This window comes from Garra rufa, unplaced genomic scaffold (assembly GCF_049309525.1).
Source record: "Garra rufa unplaced genomic scaffold, GarRuf1.0 hap1_unplaced_021, whole genome shotgun sequence".
NCBI lineage: Eukaryota > Metazoa > Chordata > Actinopteri > Cypriniformes > Cyprinidae > Garra > Garra rufa.
In genome coordinates this window covers 146,922-168,498 of record NW_027394296.1, presented here as the reverse complement: position 1 = coordinate 168,498, position 21,577 = coordinate 146,922, and the positions used below count along the sequence as shown (strand labels likewise).

The window sequence follows — 21,577 nt, the reverse complement described above, 5'->3', positions numbered from 1 at the left end:
CCTAAATGAAACACACTATTTCTCCTGTGAATGATTCACGCCTGGTGAGTCTATGGCCCTCACGGCTCATTGTACATCTTATCCGAATGCTCATCTGTCCTTCAGGCACTGGAAACGAGAGGATGTGAGCCGGATTTTCTATTCTCTTCCTGTCACTTACGGCTGTAGGTTATTACAAGAGGATTTGGCATTCATTGGACGTGGGGTGCTTTAAAACAGCCAGTAAAAGAATTATAGTTAGCTTGAGATAAATCACTCCTGTGACATTACTAGAAAAGAGCCATTTATTACAATACAAAGCCGTATGTTTTTTTATACATCATAAATAGTACATTAGTTCGTGTTTACAGTTCATAAGTAATAGTGCTGAAATTCGAAGAAGAGAAGATGATTTAAAGGAATGAGGAAACTGCTCTCAGAATCCCCCATGAATATCAGCTGGACGCACCGCAGAGGCAGCACAAAGTCACAAGGCTGATATTTTGATGTTGAAGATTTTGACGACATGGTCGGCACCAGCGCTGGCTAGCTGAACCCAAGCTTGCTCTTCGCTCCCACCACGGCCTGCCCGGCCCGCACTCGGCCTCCAGCGCAGCCTCTTCACCGTCAGCGTGTGACTCTGACTGTGATGGGTGGTCAAGGAAAGACACAAGCATGACGTTGATTCAACGCAACACAAATCTCCCCTCACACACTGTCTGAATCTCTCTGCTGCGTCGTTTCACTTCAGCCCTGCCTATCCCAAACACTTCCCGGGGTGAACATACACTTGCCAATTTCAAAAATAATACAGGCAGACGAATAACCACACGAATCAATCTTGCTTTTCTGAACTCGCTGCAGTACATGGCGAATTTTCACTTCTTGTGCATCTAAGGTGAGTGACTTCTGGGTAAGAGATACGTGTAAGTGCCTACACAGACGGTTTATCAATTACACCTACAGAAGGAGAGAGTTTAGCCAGTCGGGACTCAATCCACTGTGGGGGAGAGAGAGAGAGATAGCGAGAGGGCTCGGTGAAAACAGAATGCACAACACGGCCTGGCCTCTCTCTGACACCTCATTCTCTCTCTTCACGGATCAATGCGAAACCTGCCCACGGGAGCCCCCGTATCAACCTGAAGCTTCTCCCGAGCAGCGTGGGCCAGCTCAGATACATGCAGCCCTTTTGTTGTCAATTACACCACCAGCACTGGTCTCTGGGTGCAGGTATGACTGTCGTGTTTAACTTCAGATGTCACTTTCTGAGATGCTAAGAGGAAGATTGTGAAACTGGGATATTATTTATAGAGGCATTTTAACACTTTTGACTAAGCAGCATTGAAGAACCTGTTTGCTTCTGTCAAATTTTCTGTGGTGACTTCTAAAAAAGCTATGAAAACTCTGATGTCACATGGACTATTTTAATGACATCCCAACTAGCTTTCTGGGCCTTGAACGTGTTAGTTGCATTGCTGTCTATGCAGGATCAGAAAGCTCTTGGATTTCATCAGAAATATCTTAATTTGTGTTCTGTAGATGAACAAAGGTCTTACAGGTTTGGAACGACAAGAGGGCAAGTAATTAATGACAGAATTTCATTTTTGAGTTAACTATCATTTCAAACTGATTTGTTAGAATTAGAGTTCTTAGAATTAGTTATGTGTGTGCAGATTTTGTGCAGGCCTATCAATTTCACCTCTGAGCTACAGTAGGGCTGTGCAATTAATCGCAATCGCAAAAAAATCGCGATTTAAGCACATGCGATTTCTAAACTGCATAAGGCTGCGATTTTATCTATCCCCCCCCCCAACGGCACCCCCACCCCCCTTGTACGTCAAGTTCATTTTAATTTCGATATAGCGCCAGATCACAATAGAAGAATCTTTCCTATAGAACAGGTCTATACATTGTTTTTTATTAAACAAACTAAATTCCCTTATGTTATTTATCTTACTTACATGAAGGCATGTCATTTCTGTCTCTACATGGTCGCGCATTTACAATGTCTCCTCCACAAAAACACGGACTGGATCGCGGACTCTATTCATAAAAACCGAATTCACTATAGCGCGAAATGCCACGGAATTCGTTGATTTTTAGATGAATTACGTTTTAATATGAATCCTGCATGTTCCGTTTGCCTCTGTATGTATGAATGGCAGAGACGTGTTTTTTTTTTTTTTTTACCACACGCATACTGAAGCACACGTGATGCTCCCGCTAATTTTTGGCATTTGCATCTAACATGAACAGATAAACTCAATCTCCAAAGCTGCTGTGAGTGTCACTTTTACCGTTTCATTTGAGAAAACTAGCATCATATCATACTGTACAGTTTACACAAAGAAACTTCACGGCAACCTATCAAAATAAAAGTACGGTTTAACATGTAACAGAACAATATTAGTCTTGTATTACTTTTGTAAAGTATAATGCACAAAACATACATAAAACAATATATATGATTAAAAAAAAATATTACAACAAGATTAACCACTTAATTGTAGAAAAAATACTACAATTATTATTTAAACATTTTAAACTGAATATAATGTTTCTTCCATGTATTGATTTTAACAGTAAACTTCTGTTTGTTTGCCAAAAATTAAAAGGGTTTATTTTTCATTTGATTAAAAATAAATAAATGTTTATGCTTTTTGATTATCAGAAAAATTAAAACAAATAAGAATTTCAAAAAAAAAAAAAAAAAGGCAAAAGATTGTAGAGCCCTCAAAATGTTAAAGTAGAGAGTTTTGGACTTATTTTTCCACTGAAATGAATGTTTTCGTTATTACACAAAGTAGGCTAAAGTACCGGGAAAAGAAGTAACATGGCTAATTTATTTTATGTTGTCTGTTTTAAAGACAATTTTACAACAGTTTTGTTTATTAAACTTAATACTATGTTATTTCATTGTGAAATGTTTTGTTATGCACTTCTTGTGCACTGAATACATTTAGAATGTATGTATGTAGCTTGTTTGAAAAAGCAAAAACAGTTGCCAAAATCGCAAATAAAATCACAATCGCAATATTCGTTCAAAAAAATCACAATATGATTATTTTGTCCATATTGCACAGCCCTAAGCTACAGTATAATGATGTTTTCAACCTTACCATTTTAGGATTATAAAAGAGTGGAGAGAGAAATTCGAGCAGGAAAAAGGATACCAAGCATCGGTTTCTCCACATCTGCTCCAGTCTGATCCAGAAGACAAATCCTCTGATGACCTCCATTTATACAGCACAATCTTCCCATTCTCTAGACCTACAGCCAGCAAATAACTACACAAATACAGGTATGAATTAATATTTGTTAATGAACTCTAATGATGGTGTCACAAAGATCGCAGGTAACAGGATATCATTACCTTTGGTCTGAACAGAGATATGGGCAGATAGACACAGCAGTAGCTGAATCTCCGACGTCCAGAACAGAGGAGCAGGGGGTCACGCTTTCACCCTCACATTCACCGACACTGACTTTAGAGGCACGATGACCCCAGATGATTATCTATAAAAAAAAAAAAAAGGTCAGTGTCAAAGCTCAGACCATAGGAAAGAGTTGCACTCAAAAAAAAAATGCTATGTCCAGTCCTTTTTCACTTATTAAAAATGTTTTACACATAATCAGTAACAGTAGCCTACTATTAGCAGTTCTATTTTACATAAAGCGGGTTACATCATGGAGACACGTTAAAGCTGCTAAATACTACTTCCTTTATATGTGACCCTGGACCGCAAAACCAGTCATAAGTAGCAATAGCCAACAATACATTGTATGGGTCAAAATGATCGATTTTTCTTTTATGCCAAAGATATTAAGTAAAGATCATGTTCCATGTAGATATTTTGTAAATTTCTTACCGTAAATATACCAAAACGTAATTTTTGATTAGTAATATGCATTGCTAAGAATTTTATTTGGACAACTTTGAAAGCATTTTGACCAACATTTCGATTTTTTTGCACCTTCAAGATTCCAGATTTTCAAATAGTTGTTCTATCCTAACAAACCATACACCAATGGAAAGCTTATTTATTTAATTCCAGGGTCACATATTTCTGTCGCCCCAGTTTTTGAAAATTTTAGCTTTCCACAATGGTATGAATTGCTGCGTTCACACCATTATGTAGACGTATAAATCCAAATGACTGTCATGCCTACCAGTCCAACAACATTTGCTAAATGTACATTAAACTGGACCTACCTTCTTGTCTCGACTTGACGTCACAAAGTACTTGCTGTCAGAGCTCCAGTCACATGACCAAATAATGCGTGCATGAACTGCTGTGTCCTTAGTAGTGTTTGCGTAAGGAGAAAAGCTGGCCTCTGGAAAAAGAAACAAGTAAACAAAAAAAAAGGTAAAACATAAAAATATAAAACCTTATATATTCACTGTATTTAATTCAACTGTATTTAGCTTAATTCATTAGTAAATTAAATTTTAGTCAATTTAGATTATTAGATAAAAACTCGCAATTGTGAGTTAGCAAGTACAATTCCGAGGGGAAGACTGATATGTTCTCAGAATTGTGTTTATCTTTCAATTCTCACTTAAAAACTTGCAATTTTGTTATAAACCCATAATTGCGAGATACAAACGCACAGTTCTAAGAAATAAAGTGAGAATCATATCTCGCATTGAGTTTTTTCATCACAATTTGAAGTTTAAGTTCTGAGAAATAATGAGAAAAAGTCGTCAGAATTGTTTATATCACAATTTTCACTTAATAACTTGCAATTCAGAGAAAGAATTGCTAGTGTTTTATATTACAATTCGGTATTTATTTCTCAGAACGGCGAGTTCATATCTTGCAATTCTGAGTTTTCTCATAATTTTAAATTTATATTACAATTCTGAGAAAAAAAATAGAATTAAGTTTATATTTTAATTTTCAATTCATAACTCATATCTTTGTGTTATAAAGTCAGAATTGCAATATATAAACTCAATTCTGAGTTTTTTATATTGCAATTTTAAATTTCTTTTTCATATTGCAGACCTGAGTATTTTCTCGCAATTTTGAGTTTGTATCATTTAATTCTAAATTGAATTTATATCTCGCAATTCTGAATTTATAACTTTGAATTGCAAGTTTATATCTCTCAATCTCACTTAACAACTTACAATTTTGTGTTCTAAACTCATAATACTGAGAAAGACAGAATTGAAGTTTATATATCGCGCAAAATTTCAAGTTTATATCATGCAATGAGTTTATAACTCACAATTCTGACTTTAAAACTTAAAATTAAAGTTTATATCACAATTTTATTTAAAAAAGTCCAAATTGTGAGTTTCTTCTAAAATTCTCAACTAATAACTCATCATTTTGTGTTCTAAATTCAAACTTGTAAAATATAAACTTATATATCAACTTCATATAATTGCAATTCTGACTTTCAAGTTTTATAATTTCAAGTTTATTTCACAATTCTGAAAAAAGTTAGAGTTGTGAGTTTATATATCACAATTTTCACTTCATAACTTTGTATGATAAAGTCCGAATTGTGATATATAAACTAAATTCTGACAAAGACAGAATTGCAAGTTTATATATCACAATTCTAACCTTTTATTCTAACTGCTCAATTCTGAGCTTTTTCTTGCAATTTCAAGTTTATATCACAATTCTAAATTGTCTTTAGTCAGAATTGCAAGTTTACAGAATGACAGTAATCATGACTATTACTCGTTATTATATTATTGAGCAAAATAATTGTGAACCGTTTAAAGATAATTGTGCAGCCATTTCTCAATGTTTGATGTAATTGCTCTGGACCGAGTTTGTGGTCACGCACAGTCCAGCTATCGAGGTCAATGCACCCTGGTGACGCCACCTTGGCCAGTAACCCTCTCCACACGCGTGCCTCTGCTAATTAAGGCTCAAGCAAACATGGCTGGCTAGCCACAGACTGGAGAGTCTTAACTCATTAGCCAGAAACACAAAAAAGAGGAAGTCTATGGAGAGAGGGCGGCAGGGGAGGCAACGTGTCTTTGTGATAGAGATTTCTCCACACATGACACTGTTCGACCACAATGCTGGGCTGTTCTCTGATCAGCTGTGACACTGACTAACCTCTCCACGTCTGCAGCACACAGGCTGTGAGTAATACCAGCCTCAACGAGAACGGACTGCGGCGTGCATCGGCCCTGAGCGGCCGGCGATGCCTCGGACACGTCAGAAAATGGAGAAAGAAAAACAGACGCTCCTGTGGTTACCTTGTGTCAACAGTGATTTAGTTGTGTATGCTCAGAATACACATGAATACTGCAGCGCGGTCACAGGGAGGCGCTAGCTGGCTCTTTGTAAATGCCAGGAGAATCTTACAGTGGGCGAACATCAGCAGTCCACAAACTTATATTGTTGACAAAGAGAAATGGCGGAAGGTAAAAGCTGTCTTGGAGTAAAGAGATCTATAAACCCTGGAGGAAGCTGTTAGCTTTCCCATTCATCTTACTGGATGTTACTTCTATGGGGGTTTAACGTTGGGCTGTACGATTAATCAAAATAAAAACAAAACTGCAGTATGATTCACAGTTGGTCTTAGCTGGTCAAGCTGGGAGACCTGCTACAAGTCCAACCAAGCCAGCTATTTTCAGCTAGAAAGTAGCCGTTTAAGACTAAACAACCAGCCTAGACTGGTTTTATGGTAACATGGTAACAACATTTTAATCATGTTAACAACATGCCAATTATGCAAGAAACATGCTAGCAACATTGTAATCATGCTAAAAATGTGCTAGCAATATGTTAATTATGCTTAAACATTCTACCAACATGTTAATCATGTTAAACATGCTAGCAACATACTAATCATGCTAAACGCATGATAGCAACATACCAACAACATGGTAATCATGTTAGAAATATGTTAGCAACATGGTAGCAACTTGTTTTTTTGCTAAATCAACTAATTTTGGCTGGTTAACTTATTTTTAGCAGTTTTTTAGTTTTTGTTTTACAGAATCAGCTGCTTTCAGCTGGTTTTAAGCTATTTTTACTAAAATGGTTTTACTTGGTTTTAGCTGGAGTTTTCATGTTACCAATATGTTAAATCATTGTGAAAAAAAAATATTATTTATCTTTTATTTACATTTGAACAAAAAGTGGCATGTCCAATAATTATTCATACCCTTTTCAATAATCAATAGAAAAGCCTTTATTGGCTATTACAGCAATCAAACGCTTCCTATAATTGCTGACCAGCTTTTTGCATGTCTCCACTGGTATTTCTGCCCATTCATCTTTAGCGATGAGCTCCAACTCTTTCAGGTTGGAGGGTCTCCTTGCCATTACCCTGATCTTTAGCTTCCTCCACAGATTCTCAATTGGATTTAAGTCAGGACTCTGGCTGGGCCACTGCAAAACGTTAATGTTTTTGTCTGCTTACCATTTCTTTACCACTTTTGCTGTGTGTTTTGGGTCGTTGTCGTGCTGAAATGTCCACTGGTGCAGACTGCCTGATGTTGTTGTTAGGAATTTTGATGTATTGCTCCTTTTTAATGGTGCGGTTTACTGTGATTAGGTTCCCTGGTCCACCGGCTAAAAAAACACCTCCAAAAAATTAGGTTCCCACCACCATGTTTGACAGTGGGGATGGTGTTCTTAGGGTTGAAGGCTTCTCCTTTTTTACGCCAAATGAAGGCTACATCATTGTGGCCAAACAATAAAATTTTTGTTTCATCTGACCATAAAACAGAAGACCAGTAGTCTTCTTCTTTGTCCAGATGAGCATTTGCAAAGGCCAAGCGGTCTTTTGTGTGCTTTATCTGGAGAAGTGGTGTCCTCCTTTGTCTGCATCCATGGAACTCAGCAGTGTGCAGTGTCCGTTGGACTGTCTGCCTTGAGATGTTGCCACCAGCAGAGCCCAGATTCATCAGGATGGCCTTGGTGGTGATCCTTGGATTCTTTCTTACCTCTCTCACTATCCTCCTGGCCAGCACAGGTGTCACTTTTGGCTTCCGACCATGTCCTCTGAGATTTTTCACAGTGTGGAACGTCTTGTATTTTTTAATAATACTTTGCACTGTAGCCACTGGAACTTCAAAACATTTAGATATGGTCTTATAGCCCTTTCCTGACTTGTGAGCAGCCATAATGCGCAGCCGCAGGTCCTCAGTGAGCTCATTTGTCTTAGCCATGACTGTCCACAAACCAACAGCACAGAGCTTCTGTTTTTCACCTGTTGAGTTGATTAAAACATCTGTTCCCAATGAATCAGGGTAATTAGGAGGCTTTAGAACAGCTTGGACTATTTGGAATGGTATAGAACTTTGGATTTTCCCATAGACTGTGACAGTTTGCAAAGGGTATGAATAATTTTGGACAAGCCACTTTTTGTTCAAATGTAAATAAAAGCTAATAAATATTTTTTTTTTCACAATGATGCCTCTTGTACATCGTCTTATTATCTTTTGGGAGAAGCCTGTGTCATTTCCGGTCAAAAACAAACTTGCTGGTTGAATAAAAGTAACTTTAAGTCAGAATTTGCCAGGGTATGAACAATTCTGGGCTTGACAGTATATATATAATTTTTTTTTTTTTTGGTCCTCAGCTTGACTGCCTGTCTATGAGGAAACAAAGATGCAAAAGGGATGAGGGGAGGCTCACCTGAGTCAGAGTTTTCTCGTCTCCATAAGGACCAAGTGCGGTCTCGAGAAACAGCGAGCAGGAGGCGTCCATTCGGGGAGAATGCCATCTGAGTGACAGTCAGGCTGTGGCAGGGCAGTGACTGAAGCTGTTTCCAGGAAGTTGTGCTCCACAGAAGAATGGCAGCATGTTCTGGTTTAGAGGCCTGTGACACAAGACACATGTAGATCATGTAGATCTTTCATTTAAGCATTAAAAACCAAGAGGTCTGTGCTCTTTCTCTGAACCTCAAACACAGAGCACCCTTTCCTACATGCAGCGGTTGCAGTTCAGTCAGCAGTGTTAGAGGATAAACCTCACGTCCACAGCAAAGTCATCTGAGCCTGCAGGACCCCAGCAGCAGCCCGCCATCAGCCCCACTGAATAAACCTCACAATCTCTGCTCAAGCGTGAACAATGGCAGGTGACACGCAGAATGTGCTTTCATTCGGAAGGGCTTTGTGCACGATCAGCGTGGGTTTGGCAGAACCACAGGGGCCAGACCAGGACACAAACCAATGATCTCTCTTCAACTGTCTCAGAATGTGTGTCACGCCGGCCGGAGGGCACGTAGGGCTGGTTACCAACCCTGGTCATGTAAGTTCAATGTGTTTTTAATACGACAGGCAGCTCATTACATCCAAGAGAACGAAAATTAACTTACACATGGATGCAAGTGTCTAAATTGACATGAGCTTGTTAAAATGGCAAATGACTAAATATTTAAAACCACTTAAGGATTGGTGCAGCTTCATGCATGCATGCTTTTCTGTGTTCTGTTATTACAGTCCACAGCTACATTTGTGACACTAATGACCATCTGGTCACCCGTGTGATTGTACCTTACACGCCGAGGCCACCACCGTCCTCGCAGAATCTGACGCCAGACAAAACATCTCAAAGCCATGCCCGTACCTGCGGAGAGAGCAACACGGAAAGAAGGTATGTTAATGAGGGCTCTGTCAGTACCTGCTCACAAATAAAGCCTGAGCACCGTGACAGGTTCAGAGAGACAGTCGGGGCGGTGATTCAAACACGACGGATGCTTTGTGTGTCAGGGCTGCCGTGCCTGCTCTCCTGTGCTTATGGGAGTGGAAGAAAGCTGTGCGCTCTGGCAGCCGTTAGCAGATCTGCTTAGTAATTTCCAGGGCTGGATGAATAGCTTGGCTGTCAAAGCCTTCAGCTGCTTACAGCTGTGTATGTAAATTATTATAGTTTATCCAGTGTCGCCTGTGTATCAAGAAACTCGACTTTGAATTCTTATGAGCAGGTTAAAAAAATGCAAGTCTGTACATTTCAATTGATTGTAAATGCCTTGGGGGGACATATTTAATATTTAATCGTGAAAAATACTGTTAATGCGTAATAATTTAGCAAAACTTCTTGTGAATAATATGCCCATTTTTTCCCACCAACCAATGCATAATGCCACTAAGCATCCAATTCTGTAATATATTGCCTACAGTTTCAGCAAATGTCAGAGTCGTATGTCATTTTAGTGCAACACTGGCATTATTCTGTGCTAACAAAAGCTTGGGAAACTTAGGCCAGAAAATACTGTAAATAAGCAAGCAAACACAGGCACAAATGCTTGGCTAATGCAAACATCTCAATGCATTGCGGTGGCAGTAACAATCCTCAGTACGCAAGGGATCGATGGAGACTTCAAATATCTGAGCCATTAATCTGCATGCTATTCAGCTCTAAACATTTGAATAGTTTAGGCAAATCTGCTGCAAACTGTTGCAGTTTTGTTTTTGTTAACTAAAACTAATGTTTACACATACGGCCACAAGAGAAAAAAATAGTAGTTTATAAAAATGACTTAAACGTTTAAATGCGGTTGATTCTTAATACTGTGTTGTTACCTGAATGATAGTTGTTCATGAGTCCCTTCTTTGTCCTGAACAGTTAAACTGCCAGCTGTTTTCAGAAAAATCCTTCATGTCCCACAAATTCTGTGGTTTTTCAGAATTTTTGTGTATTTGAACCCTTTCCAACAATGACTGTAATGTGACTATAAAAGATCCATCTTTTCACAATGAGGACAACTAAGGGACTCATATGCAACTATTACAGAAGGTTCAAACAGCTCCAGAAAGTAAACGATGCATTAAAAGCCAGGGGTGTAAACTTTTGAACAGAAAGAAGATACAGGTACATTTTTCTTATTTTGCCTAAATATCTTTTTTTTTTTTTCATTTAGTCCTGTCCTTCAGAAGCTACAGAAGACACAAATAAGACAAAATAAGTTAAATTTACCCTGATCTTCACATTCAAAAAGTTTTCACCCCTGGCTCTTATTGCTGCTTCCTCCTAGTTAAATAAAACTGGAATAAAAATAAAGCTAAACAGAAATATTTTTAAAAACCTAATAAAAATAACAGGCACAAAACTTAAACAATTAAATTAAAATAAAAACTAAAAATCTAAGAAAAAAGATTATACAAAATATTTATAGATACTGTAATAGTATATAAATTATGCCAAAATAATTAATTATGTTTTAATCTAATTAAATTAAATTAACTGTTGCTCCATAACAAATAGTGGACTTGAAAGACTGATCATAGGAAAAATGACTCTTGGTACAATAAATATTTGTCTGAAGTGTCTTTTGTTTGTGTAAAATGTATAACATTATGTATTATAAAATATTTATACAATTGTTTATTATTTAATATTATTAATGTATATTTTGTTGGCTTGTTTGTAGTTTAAGGATTACTTTACCATTTTTTGTAAAACATGTATTAAAACAACTGGTAAATATCAGTGCTACATATTGGTAACTGGATACTTAAAAATAATTGCTACTGGTTGTCAAATAAAAGTTATTATTAGAAATTATTCAATTTGAACTCATATAAGCAAAATTCTTTTTTCCTCGGATTCCTTGTGCCAAGTCAAACACATACCAAAATGTAAAATTCTACGAAATGTTCACAATTTTGAATTTTGTGAAAATACAACTTTTTCGAATTCATCCTAGACGGTTTGTCCAATTTTCTCCAAAATTTACTCATCTTCATAAAGCGTGTTAATGTATTTGACGAAAATTTGCAAAAATGGACACAAGGCTATATCTTCACATCACTTAGGCGGATTCAGACCTAACTTGGTACATGTTACACTAAGCATGACCTGAGGGCACATAAGTGTTACCTACTGGTCAAAAGAATTTTTGTTTGACCAAAAATCATAAGATTGGTCTTGTTTGATTCTGTGGGATACCAAATGAAACAATATCTAAATTTAAAAAAAGTCAGCTTTTTTGGGCATCAGCCATTTTGAGTTTTGTAGTAAAATTCTGTATCAACAAATGTCTTTAACAGAGGTCTCCAACCCTGCTCCTGGAGAGCTACCATATTGCATAGCTCAGCTTCAACCTTAATCAAACACACCTAGACCAACTAGTCAAGGTTTTCAGGCCTTATTATTATTTTCAGTCAATTTAAAGTTTATTCTAATACCCACTATAACGCCCTTCTGCAGCATTGTTGAGAACGCGCAATGTGCAATGACACAACATCGAACTTGCATAACCAGAAGCATTAGCATTCACATACTTGCATACAGTATTTTTGTCTTAGTTTAGAGGCAGAAAGGTAAGGAAAAAAATAAAACAGGTGTTTAATGAACAATATTAGGCTATTCTTGTTTAGTGTCAAAGCATACAGGATGAATGGTTCTTGTCATGAGCTCTAAATACCTATTACGTTGCATTATTTATGTCACAGAAGCTGGTTAAGCAATAATGTGGTGCAGCATTAGTGCTTGCTGCACAACAGCCAATGAGGGCAGACAAACACAAATGAGAACTGATGGGAAACTCACAGCTTCTGTACCTCTGGCCACAGTGTGTTCTGCAAGAGGTCGTCCTCTGTCGGAGGCTCTGACAAATACAGAGATTCACAAAATATAAACAGTTATAATGAGAAACGAGCAGATGCCAATAGAGTGTATTTTTCAATAGGCTCATCTTTTAATTTAGCAACAGATACACAGCCGAGCAATTTACTCAAAGCTGTTTGGAACAACGGCAGCTTTATCTACAATTTTCAATGGCCGTTAGCTTTACGACATGCTGTAAATCAAATTTAGCTCTCTTTGTGCGAGCCCGAAATAATATTGTCTCATTTAGATACACAGACACTTATGCAACACATGCCCCAATTGAAATGGAATGGAGACCAGGCATTTTTTTAATTCATCCCTGGTTTGCAGTTTTATTTTAATTATTTCCTTCTTTGCCCCTCCAGAAGAAGCGAGATGGAGGGAGTGGTATTATTCCATTAACAACTCTGTGTCCGCCTCATTGCGCTCCCCATCGCCCAGAGTCATCAATATTTTAACTTTGCAATTATATAAGCCTTCTTTCTAATTATGATTCCAGATTAAGGAGCTTTTTCAATCACATTGACAACGTTTGCCACTGTTCGCCTGGAGCAAGAGAGGCATAAACCCCCCTGCTTCAACACTCACCCTCCACCCATCCCCCCATATGCTGTAATAACATTTGTCTCCAGTATCTCTGATTCATGCCCCAGATACATTAATAAACCAAAGAAAGCAGTCTTTAATCACAAATGTAGTGTATCATTGTTTTCTAGGAATAACTGAGGAACGGTCAACTTAGGGCGTGTTCACACTTGGCGTCTTTTTTGACAAGAAAAAGTTGACTAGGGCGTTTTTTTAGTAAAAAAAAAAAGCTGGCAGTGTTCTGTTACAAAAAGCAGCCGAGTGCGTCTTTTGTTGCTATAACAGCTGCAACAGAAGCGTAGTGCTGTGTGGTGAAGAAATGTCGAGAAAGAGCCTCTTTGTGATGTATATTATGATAGAGTTGTTTACTCATATCATACAACTCCTTGTGCTCCTAAACTAGTACGATAAGGTTATCAACCGGCAACTTCTCCATTTTTTTCTTGTTGTTTTTGTTGTTATGGAAACGATAGGTCCCGCTACTCGCTTGTCATTGGTCAGCTGTCAAAAAAGCGCTTGACGTAGGGCGTTTTCTTCAAAAAAGTTCAACTTTTTTCAACTTAAAAAGACGCTCTGAGCTGCAAAAAAAGACGCCGGCGGTGGCGTTTAAAAAAAGCGCTAGGGCTTTTTTGAAAAGACGGTTTACTCCATAGGATTAGAATGTAAAACAGACGCTGGCCATTTGGAAAAGGACGTCAAGTGTGAACACGGCCTTACAGTGTCTAAAGTGCAAAAGTATTCATACCGCTTATATTAATATATCATATTACAGCCTTATGTTGAACTACTTTTTTTTCCAGATCAATCTACATTTCATACACCATAATGACAAAGCACAAAACAGGTTTGAGACAACTTTGGAAATTTATTAAAAAATAAAACAATGAAATAAGTGCATTGCATAAGTATTCATACTCTTAACTCAGTATCTTGTTGAAGCACATTTACAGCCTCGAGTCTTTTTGGGTATGATGAAGTTTTGCACATCTGCATTTGGCTATTATCTGCCATTCTTCTTCTCACTTCTTCTCACCAGTCAAACTCTGTCAGCTTGGATGAGGGCTGGCATACATTTTCAGATTTCCAGAAATGTTTGATTTGGTTCAAGCCCAGACTCTGGCTGGGCCACTCAAGGACATTCTCATAGTTGTCTATAAGCCACTCTTGCTGTGTGCTTAGGGTCATTGTCTTATTGGAAGGTCACCCTTCTGCCCAGTCTGAGGTTCTGAATGCTCTGGGTTTTCACTAATGCCATCTCTATATTTTGCTGTGTTGAGGTTTCCTTCTACTCCCTCAGTCCCTGCCGCTGAAACACAAGGGGATGCTACCACTACACTTTACTGTTGGGATGCTACTGTGCAAGTGATGAGCAGTGCTTGGGTTTCTTCAAACATAATGCTTGGATTTGAGGTTCATCAGACCAGAGAATCTTGTTTCTCACAATCTGAGAGTTCTTTAAGTGCTTTGTTGCAAATTCTAAGTGGGTTTTTCAGGTTTTCAGGAGGGGATTGAGTTCGACCACATAGCTGTAAAGCACAGATTGGTGGAGTGTTGCAGTGATGTTTGTCCTTTTTTAAGTTTCTCCTACCTGCACATATGATCATAGAGCTCAACAAGAGTGACCATCAGCTTCTTGGTCACCATTCTAGCCAAGGCCCTTCTTCATCAATTGCTCGGTTTGGCCAGGAGGCCAGCTCTAGGAAGAGTCCTAGTTGTTCCAAACATCTTCCATTATGGATAACGGAGGCTACATTATTCTGTGAACATTCAGAATTTTTTCTGAACTCTTCCCCAGATCTGTGCCTTGACGCAATCCCGTCTCTAAGCTCCACATGCAGTTCTTATGACCTCAGGGCTTGGTTTTTGCTCTCCATTTTTAGACCTTTAATTAAGAGGTGTGTGCCTTTCCAAATCATACTTATTCAAATTAATTTGCCACAGTTTAACTCCACTCAAAGTGTAGTAACATCTACAAGTCATATGAATGCTCCTGAGCTAAATTTCAAGTGTCCCAAAAATATGGTTAGTATGAAAACTTATGCAATGGAATAATTTCAGTTTTTTTATTTCTAAAAAATTGGTGTATGATAATTGGTGTATGGCGTGTAGATTTGTGTGGAAAAAAAGTCATTTAAAGCAGTTTAACGTAAGGCAGCAACATAAAACGTAAAAAAACGAAGGGCTATGAATACTTTCGCAAGGCACTGCACCTGCTGATGGCGAAGTTTTTGACTATTGTCTGGTGCATATTATATTTTGTTTCAGGAAAGAACTTTCTACTTGGAGAGAGTGGCCATTTTACTGAAATGTAAAAATGACTAACCACAGTTCATTTTTAATACAATAGTTGAGGTATTTTACCTGTGAGTTTGAGAGGTTGAAAGTAGGACTCTTTATATTGGTCGGACATGCTATTGAAATCTTCACTGTCCTGTTGAGGGCTCTGAGATGCAAGGTCACCTGTAAACACATCAGATGCCACAGTATAGGTTAGCAACTACCTCACTGCTCTCAGGATCAGCACAATGCAAATTCTCCTGTGGCCAACGAATTCAAAGGGTTCATACCTTGAAACACAGCCTTGTTGGACAGGCCAAGGGCAGGAGTGCTGGCTCCCTCTGGGAGATCTGCTATATCCTGAACACCCAAGAGAGAGACACACACACTGTAAAAACTCTCTATATGAACCTGTCTACCCTTTTGTTACATCATTAACTTGTCCAATTTTGTCTGAAATGCAAATTACTCTATAACAACTTTTCATTGAACTGTTGTATAATAGCAAAATGCTCACAAAATGCTAGTCTAAATATGAGCATGGCTGTGTTTGGCTCTACAAAAGCCAAAGTGTTCATTTGCTTAATTACACAGGATCAACCTGAATTGAGAATGCCATTTATGTCATCTCATTTACCATGACCTCAAGTTACAGAAAATGAAACTCATTTAGCTATATATCTGAAAGCGTGTGCATAAACATTAGGATTAAGATAATGGAAAAATGTGAGAGACTCATCTTGAAATCTCTCGCTGATCCAAGACAGCGCAAAGAGTAATTAAAACCCAGGTTTTATTTGATGTAACTAATTAAAGTTTAAAGATGAGATGATTCTAAGTACTTACATTACAGCCCAGCAGTTTCTCCAGAGAGGTGCATGATATGTTAGCAAAGTTCTCCACAAAATTCCTTGGAGCCTTGAACACCCGCAGGACCTTCTCGTCAGCACCGGACACAAACTGAAAACGGCCAACCATTGTCAGACACTGCATGTCATAACCATGAATTTGCGGCCTTGAGATCTCGTGCCAAGTAACCTGCAAACACAAAAAGGATTGATCAACCATAAAAGCCAACAATGTATGATAATACAAAAATCAAACAGTTGAAATTTGTTTAAACCTCTGAGCATCCTTTTCTGGTCCAGGGTGTAAAGAGTCTGGTAGTTTGGTCTGATCCGACAGTGATGATAAACTCTCCCTCAGGGTCCCAACTCAAGTCCTGCACTGCGTTAAAGTGACCCGAAATGACTACACTAGGTCTCCATTCTCCCTGTGCAAAACAGAAATCTACATTCATTTACTCCATTTAGTGTAAATCATAATGAATTTTGACAGTTTTTATTAGTTAAACAGGAATGTTTGCATAAACAGTTTTGTTTTAATGACGGATGTTGTCAGTTATGTCTGACCTGGTTGCTGTTACAGTACCAAAGGTGCAGAGCTCCGTGAAAGGCATGAGCCAGAATCATACAGCCGTCTGGACTCATCTGGCATCCATAAAAACCCAGGGTGTTTCCTCCAACTTCCCCAACACGAACCTTAATGAAAAGTCAACAAGAAATATTCAAACAATCCATGTTATAGTGTACAACAACACACATCAAGCCTAAAATATTCTTGAAGAACTAAATAGAAGACACAATGGTGGATTAGTAACCCACTGAAGGTTTCAAAACTCAGAGTCTCCCAAGTATCACATCAAAAACAAGTGATATAAATGCCAAATTTTGAAAGAAAAATCCCTTAATTTGCATAGAAGTTTTTATGCTTACTTGAGGTGGTTAAAATGGTTAATGCAAATAATTGAGACGGCAATGGGACGCCATAACCTGACTAACCAGCAGACTGATCTTGTTGCACAGCATCTGAAATATCATTATGGTCATTCTGAAATGCCCGAGCAAACTCTACCGTCAAAGTATTTCTATATAATTGCCTCCCAGAACTGTCTTACATGACTGTGTTTCCAAACAGCAGGCATCCAACTTCCAACTTCAAAAGCAATGAGCGCATTTATTGTGTTTCGTCTGATTGCTCTGAGGAGCAAGTCATTTATAATGTATGAAAATGATTATATTCAGTGGCTTCTCTTACTTTTCTTATTGATGTTTACTGCCAGTTTATCAGGAAGTGACGATTTTGTTCTCTTTGACTTGCAAGTGTTTTATGCAATATTCCAATTTTGTGCATAACTTAAATTCGCAACTTTGGATGGAAACTTAGTTTCGTACAACAATGTAGTTTGCTGCTTAAAGGAGTAGTTCACTTTTAGAACAAAAATTTACAGATAATGTACTCATCCCCTTGTCATCCAAGATGTTCATGTCTTTCTTTCTTCAGTTGTAAAGAAATTATGTTTTTTGAGAAAAACATTTCAGCTTTTTTCTCCATATAATGGACTTCTATGGTGCCCCCGAGTTTGAATGTCCAAAATGCAGTTTAAATGCAGCTTCAAAGGACTCAGCCGAAAAAGGAGGGTCATCTAGCGAAACGATCAGTTATTTCCTAAAAACATTTACAATGTATATACTTTTTAATCTCTACACAGAGTACACACAGAGCTAGACAAAATGAGCATCTGAGGTTAAAAAGTAGGGCTGCACGATTAATCACACGGTGTTGTGAGGCGCGTTTAGTCAATGAAGCCGGTACTTTGATTAGTAGTAAATCTCCATCACGTGCGTTCAGCTGGAGCGTTCAGAGGTCTCTGTGTATTAATTGCCGCTCCAGCTGAACGCACGTGATGGAGATTTATGCTGCCTTCATGTGATATGGGAAAGATGATGCTTTCCACTTGTGAAGTGGAAATTACCAGTGTGTCGTGTTCAGGTGCTTTTGTTGTCGTAGTGAAGAGAAACATGGCGGACTCGCAATTTGTCCAAACATGCTACTTTGCTAAAACAGACCGAATAAAATAACATGAGAAAATTGCCTCCTTCAGAACACTGTACCGCACAGCACCCTACTGGAGGCGAGCCACGACAAGCTAGCATCTTCTCTTAATGGTATTTTTAAAGACAACACTACGTTTAAATAGCGACGTTATTAAAATTCTTTATGCCCCAGCATTATGGGGGCTACTAACTAACCAACTAAACAGCAGAGAACTTTTAACATCATGCAATGCTACCATTCAGTATAGTTTCGTTGCTGTCCGCCATGTTGAAAGGTCAAAGTTTATCCCATCTCGGCAGCTCGGGTATCATAAAAAATTTCGAGCTTTCCAGTGGAAATTACAACGTGAGTGGGTGTTCATGTGCAATTTCGATGTCGGATTTTGGTATTTACCATAATTACGATAGCACATGAAGGCAGCATTACTACTAATCAAAGTACCGGCTTCATTGACTAAATGCGCCTCACAACATTGTGCGATTAATCGTGCAGCCCTATTAAAAAGTATATAAATTGTACATTTTTTGAGAAAATAACCAATCGTTTTGCTAGATAAGACCCTTTTTTCCTCAGCTGTAATCATTTAGAGCCCTTTGAAGCTGCATTTTGGAAGTTCAAACTCAGAGGCACCATAGAAGTCCATTATATGGAGAGAAATCCTGAAATGTTTTCCTCAAAAAACATATTTCCTTACGACTGAAGAAAGAAAGACATGAACATCTTGGATGACAAGGGGGTGAGTAAGTTGTCTGTAAATTTTTGTTCTGAAAGTGAACTACTCCTATAATTACCATAGTTCAGCGAATTAACTAGCTAGTTATGACTATATATCTAAAATTGTCGTAATTATTTACATATTTATTTACTACATATCCATAATTCAATCTGCCTTGGTTCAACATACACTCACTGGACTCTTTTACATACACATTTTCAACTGCTCATTAATGCAAATATCTAATTGGCCAATCACATGGCAGAAACTCAACACATGTAGACATGATCAAGAGAATCTGCTCAAGTTCAAACCGAGCATCAGAATTGGAAAGAAATGTGATTTAAGTGAGTTTGAATGTGGCATGGTTGTTGGTGCCGGACGGGCTGGTCTGAGTATTTCAGAAACTGCCGATCTACTGAGATTTTAATACACAACCACCTCTAGTGTTTACAGAGAATGGTCAGAAAAAGAAAAAATATCCAGTAAGCAGCAGTTCTGTGGGCGAAAATGCCTTGTTGATGCCAGAGGTCAGAGGAGAACGGTCAGGTTTGAGCAGATAGAAAAGCAACAGTAACTCAATCATTGATTACAATCGAGGAGGGGTTGGCGATATACCGGTAGACGTGATTAACTGGTAGAATTTGTCAACCAGTAAAGATTTACGTGATTACACGCTCACATGATGTTGCTGTGCTACATGGTCATTAAAACATATAATTTGCAAGTGTTTTTAAGCATTGTGGTTATAAAACAAGTGATTTTAAGGCGTTGAAATGCAATTAGCCATGAAAGAAAACTCATTTTGCTATATGCACGCTGTCTGAGAGAATGTTTCTGAGCGCTGTCAGAAAGGTTCATAATGTGTTCATAGTGCGCGGAAGTATTGAACAGAGTTATTTTTGTCACTTTATAGACTTTGAATGGTTAAATACACAATTGTATGTGTCAAAATGCTTGTCTCTGCAAGTGTCCTCGTAAACACAGTAATTTAGGTCTGAAGTGAAAGCAAACAGTTGATAAAGAAAATACAGGTGTAACTATGTATGGATCCAGGCAGCTGGAAGAAATATATATTTAGTTTACACAGTAAAGAATATGCATTGTTTTTAAAGGGTTGGTTACTTTATACAATGTATATAGCATTTCTTATTTATTTGTTCTACTGTAGTTTTTTTTATTATCCTTTTGCTTGTAATTAGTTTTTAACTCTTTTTTGCTGACTGTGTAAACTGAGGCTACAATTCTCACAAACCAAAATTGGACAACAGTAGATTGGAAAAAGATTATCTGGTCTGATAAATATTGCATATTTTCCTAAAAAGCTTGATCTATTTAGGTCCACATGTCATACTAAGAAGAAACTATATTTCTCCACAGAGTGAGAACAGAGATTGTCTTACAAGAGGGAGATGAGAGGGTCTGTATTACTTACTATTGGATAAAGCATAATGGCTAACTTGGATCACGTGTCCCTTAATAACCAATCACATTACAGCCTTGACGTCACGGAGTTTCATTCACAGTTGTATCAAAGTCCCTTTAAGGCAAGTCTTGTCACTCGGCAGTCTTCTTTGAAACGCCTCTCGGGCATGCAAGTGCAGCTCCCATTTCTTTGAATGGGGAAACATCAAATTCTCCAAAACTGTTCACCAAGATTACGATTAAATTTCATATTTTAAATCACCAAATAAATCCGACAAGAACTGCCCCATAAATATGGTTCCTTGTGCTCCAATAGCGTTAAAAAACATGATTTTTTCATGCTAGATCAGCAGTACTGAGCGCACGTCTAGAGCGCCGATTGTTTCTATAGCAACCAGGACTTCTAACGGCAGCTGCAGTGACGCGCTGACTTTACTAATCAACAATTGGTTCTGTCATGAAGAAGGCGGGGCTTCACGGCCATAATGAGCTTTGCATTTTTCCCCCATTCAAAACTATAGGAGTGACACGTCTTGGGTATTCTATAGTCTTTGGTTGTATGACACTCAGACACCGCTTTCAGATACCATAGGAATGAACGAGAATTGCCGTAAACTGACTTCCACCTGTCGTGAAAAGTCAGTCACGTTTCTTAGAAAACAGCATTTTTTCATGGTAAACCGAATATATTGCTTAGTGTAAAACATTGAAGATTAGAAGATAGGCTGTCAATCCATCAAATGATAAGCCGTTTCCTCCACGGACATCCACTAAAAAAACAGCCTCTGGTCTCTTTTCTCACATACTGCTAGATGGGAAGCTACAGCATTAGCCATTACGCTTTTTCAGCTAATGGTTGCAGGCTTGCCTTCTAGTGGCTTTGGTGAGAGCTACAGCTCCAACCTCAAAACTGTTCACAAATGTTCACTGGAACTGTGGTTTTGGGAAACACTGAATTGTTAAAGTATATACTTCTTTTTAGCTAACAATACTTTTGGGAAACAAACCCCAGATCTTTAACAACCAGGCCACTACCGTCTCTTAGTATGGTAATATTGTAGACTGTCATCCACTTTGAAATCCTGTCTGAAGTGGTTATAAACTCTTTTAGGGTTATTTGTTCATTTGATTATGCAGACAGAATGACATTATGTTGTGGCTG

At 38.1% G+C, this 21,577-nt stretch overlaps 1 protein-coding gene across 1 annotated transcript in view; it reads right to left on the bottom strand.

Annotated features, from left to right (window-relative positions):
• Positions 1 to 265: 265 nt before the first annotated feature.
• Positions 266 to 21,577, bottom strand: part of LOC141315351 (elongator complex protein 2) — a 36,489-nt gene continuing 15,177 nt past the window's right edge. The window contains exons 11-22 of the mRNA XM_073832686.1: positions 16,790 to 16,918; positions 16,501 to 16,650; positions 16,224 to 16,415; positions 15,668 to 15,737; positions 15,462 to 15,560; positions 12,456 to 12,513; positions 9,461 to 9,533; positions 8,601 to 8,784; positions 4,193 to 4,314; positions 3,353 to 3,495; positions 3,153 to 3,266; positions 266 to 623 (exon numbers count right to left, since the gene is read on the bottom strand). Coding sequence (XP_073688787.1) covers positions 467 to 623; positions 3,153 to 3,266; positions 3,353 to 3,495; positions 4,193 to 4,314; positions 8,601 to 8,784; positions 9,461 to 9,533; positions 12,456 to 12,513; positions 15,462 to 15,560; positions 15,668 to 15,737; positions 16,224 to 16,415; positions 16,501 to 16,650; positions 16,790 to 16,918 — 1,491 coding nt within the window. The 3' untranslated portion in view covers positions 266 to 466. The remainder of the gene's footprint in view (positions 624 to 3,152; positions 3,267 to 3,352; positions 3,496 to 4,192; positions 4,315 to 8,600; positions 8,785 to 9,460; positions 9,534 to 12,455; positions 12,514 to 15,461; positions 15,561 to 15,667; positions 15,738 to 16,223; positions 16,416 to 16,500; positions 16,651 to 16,789; positions 16,919 to 21,577) is intronic.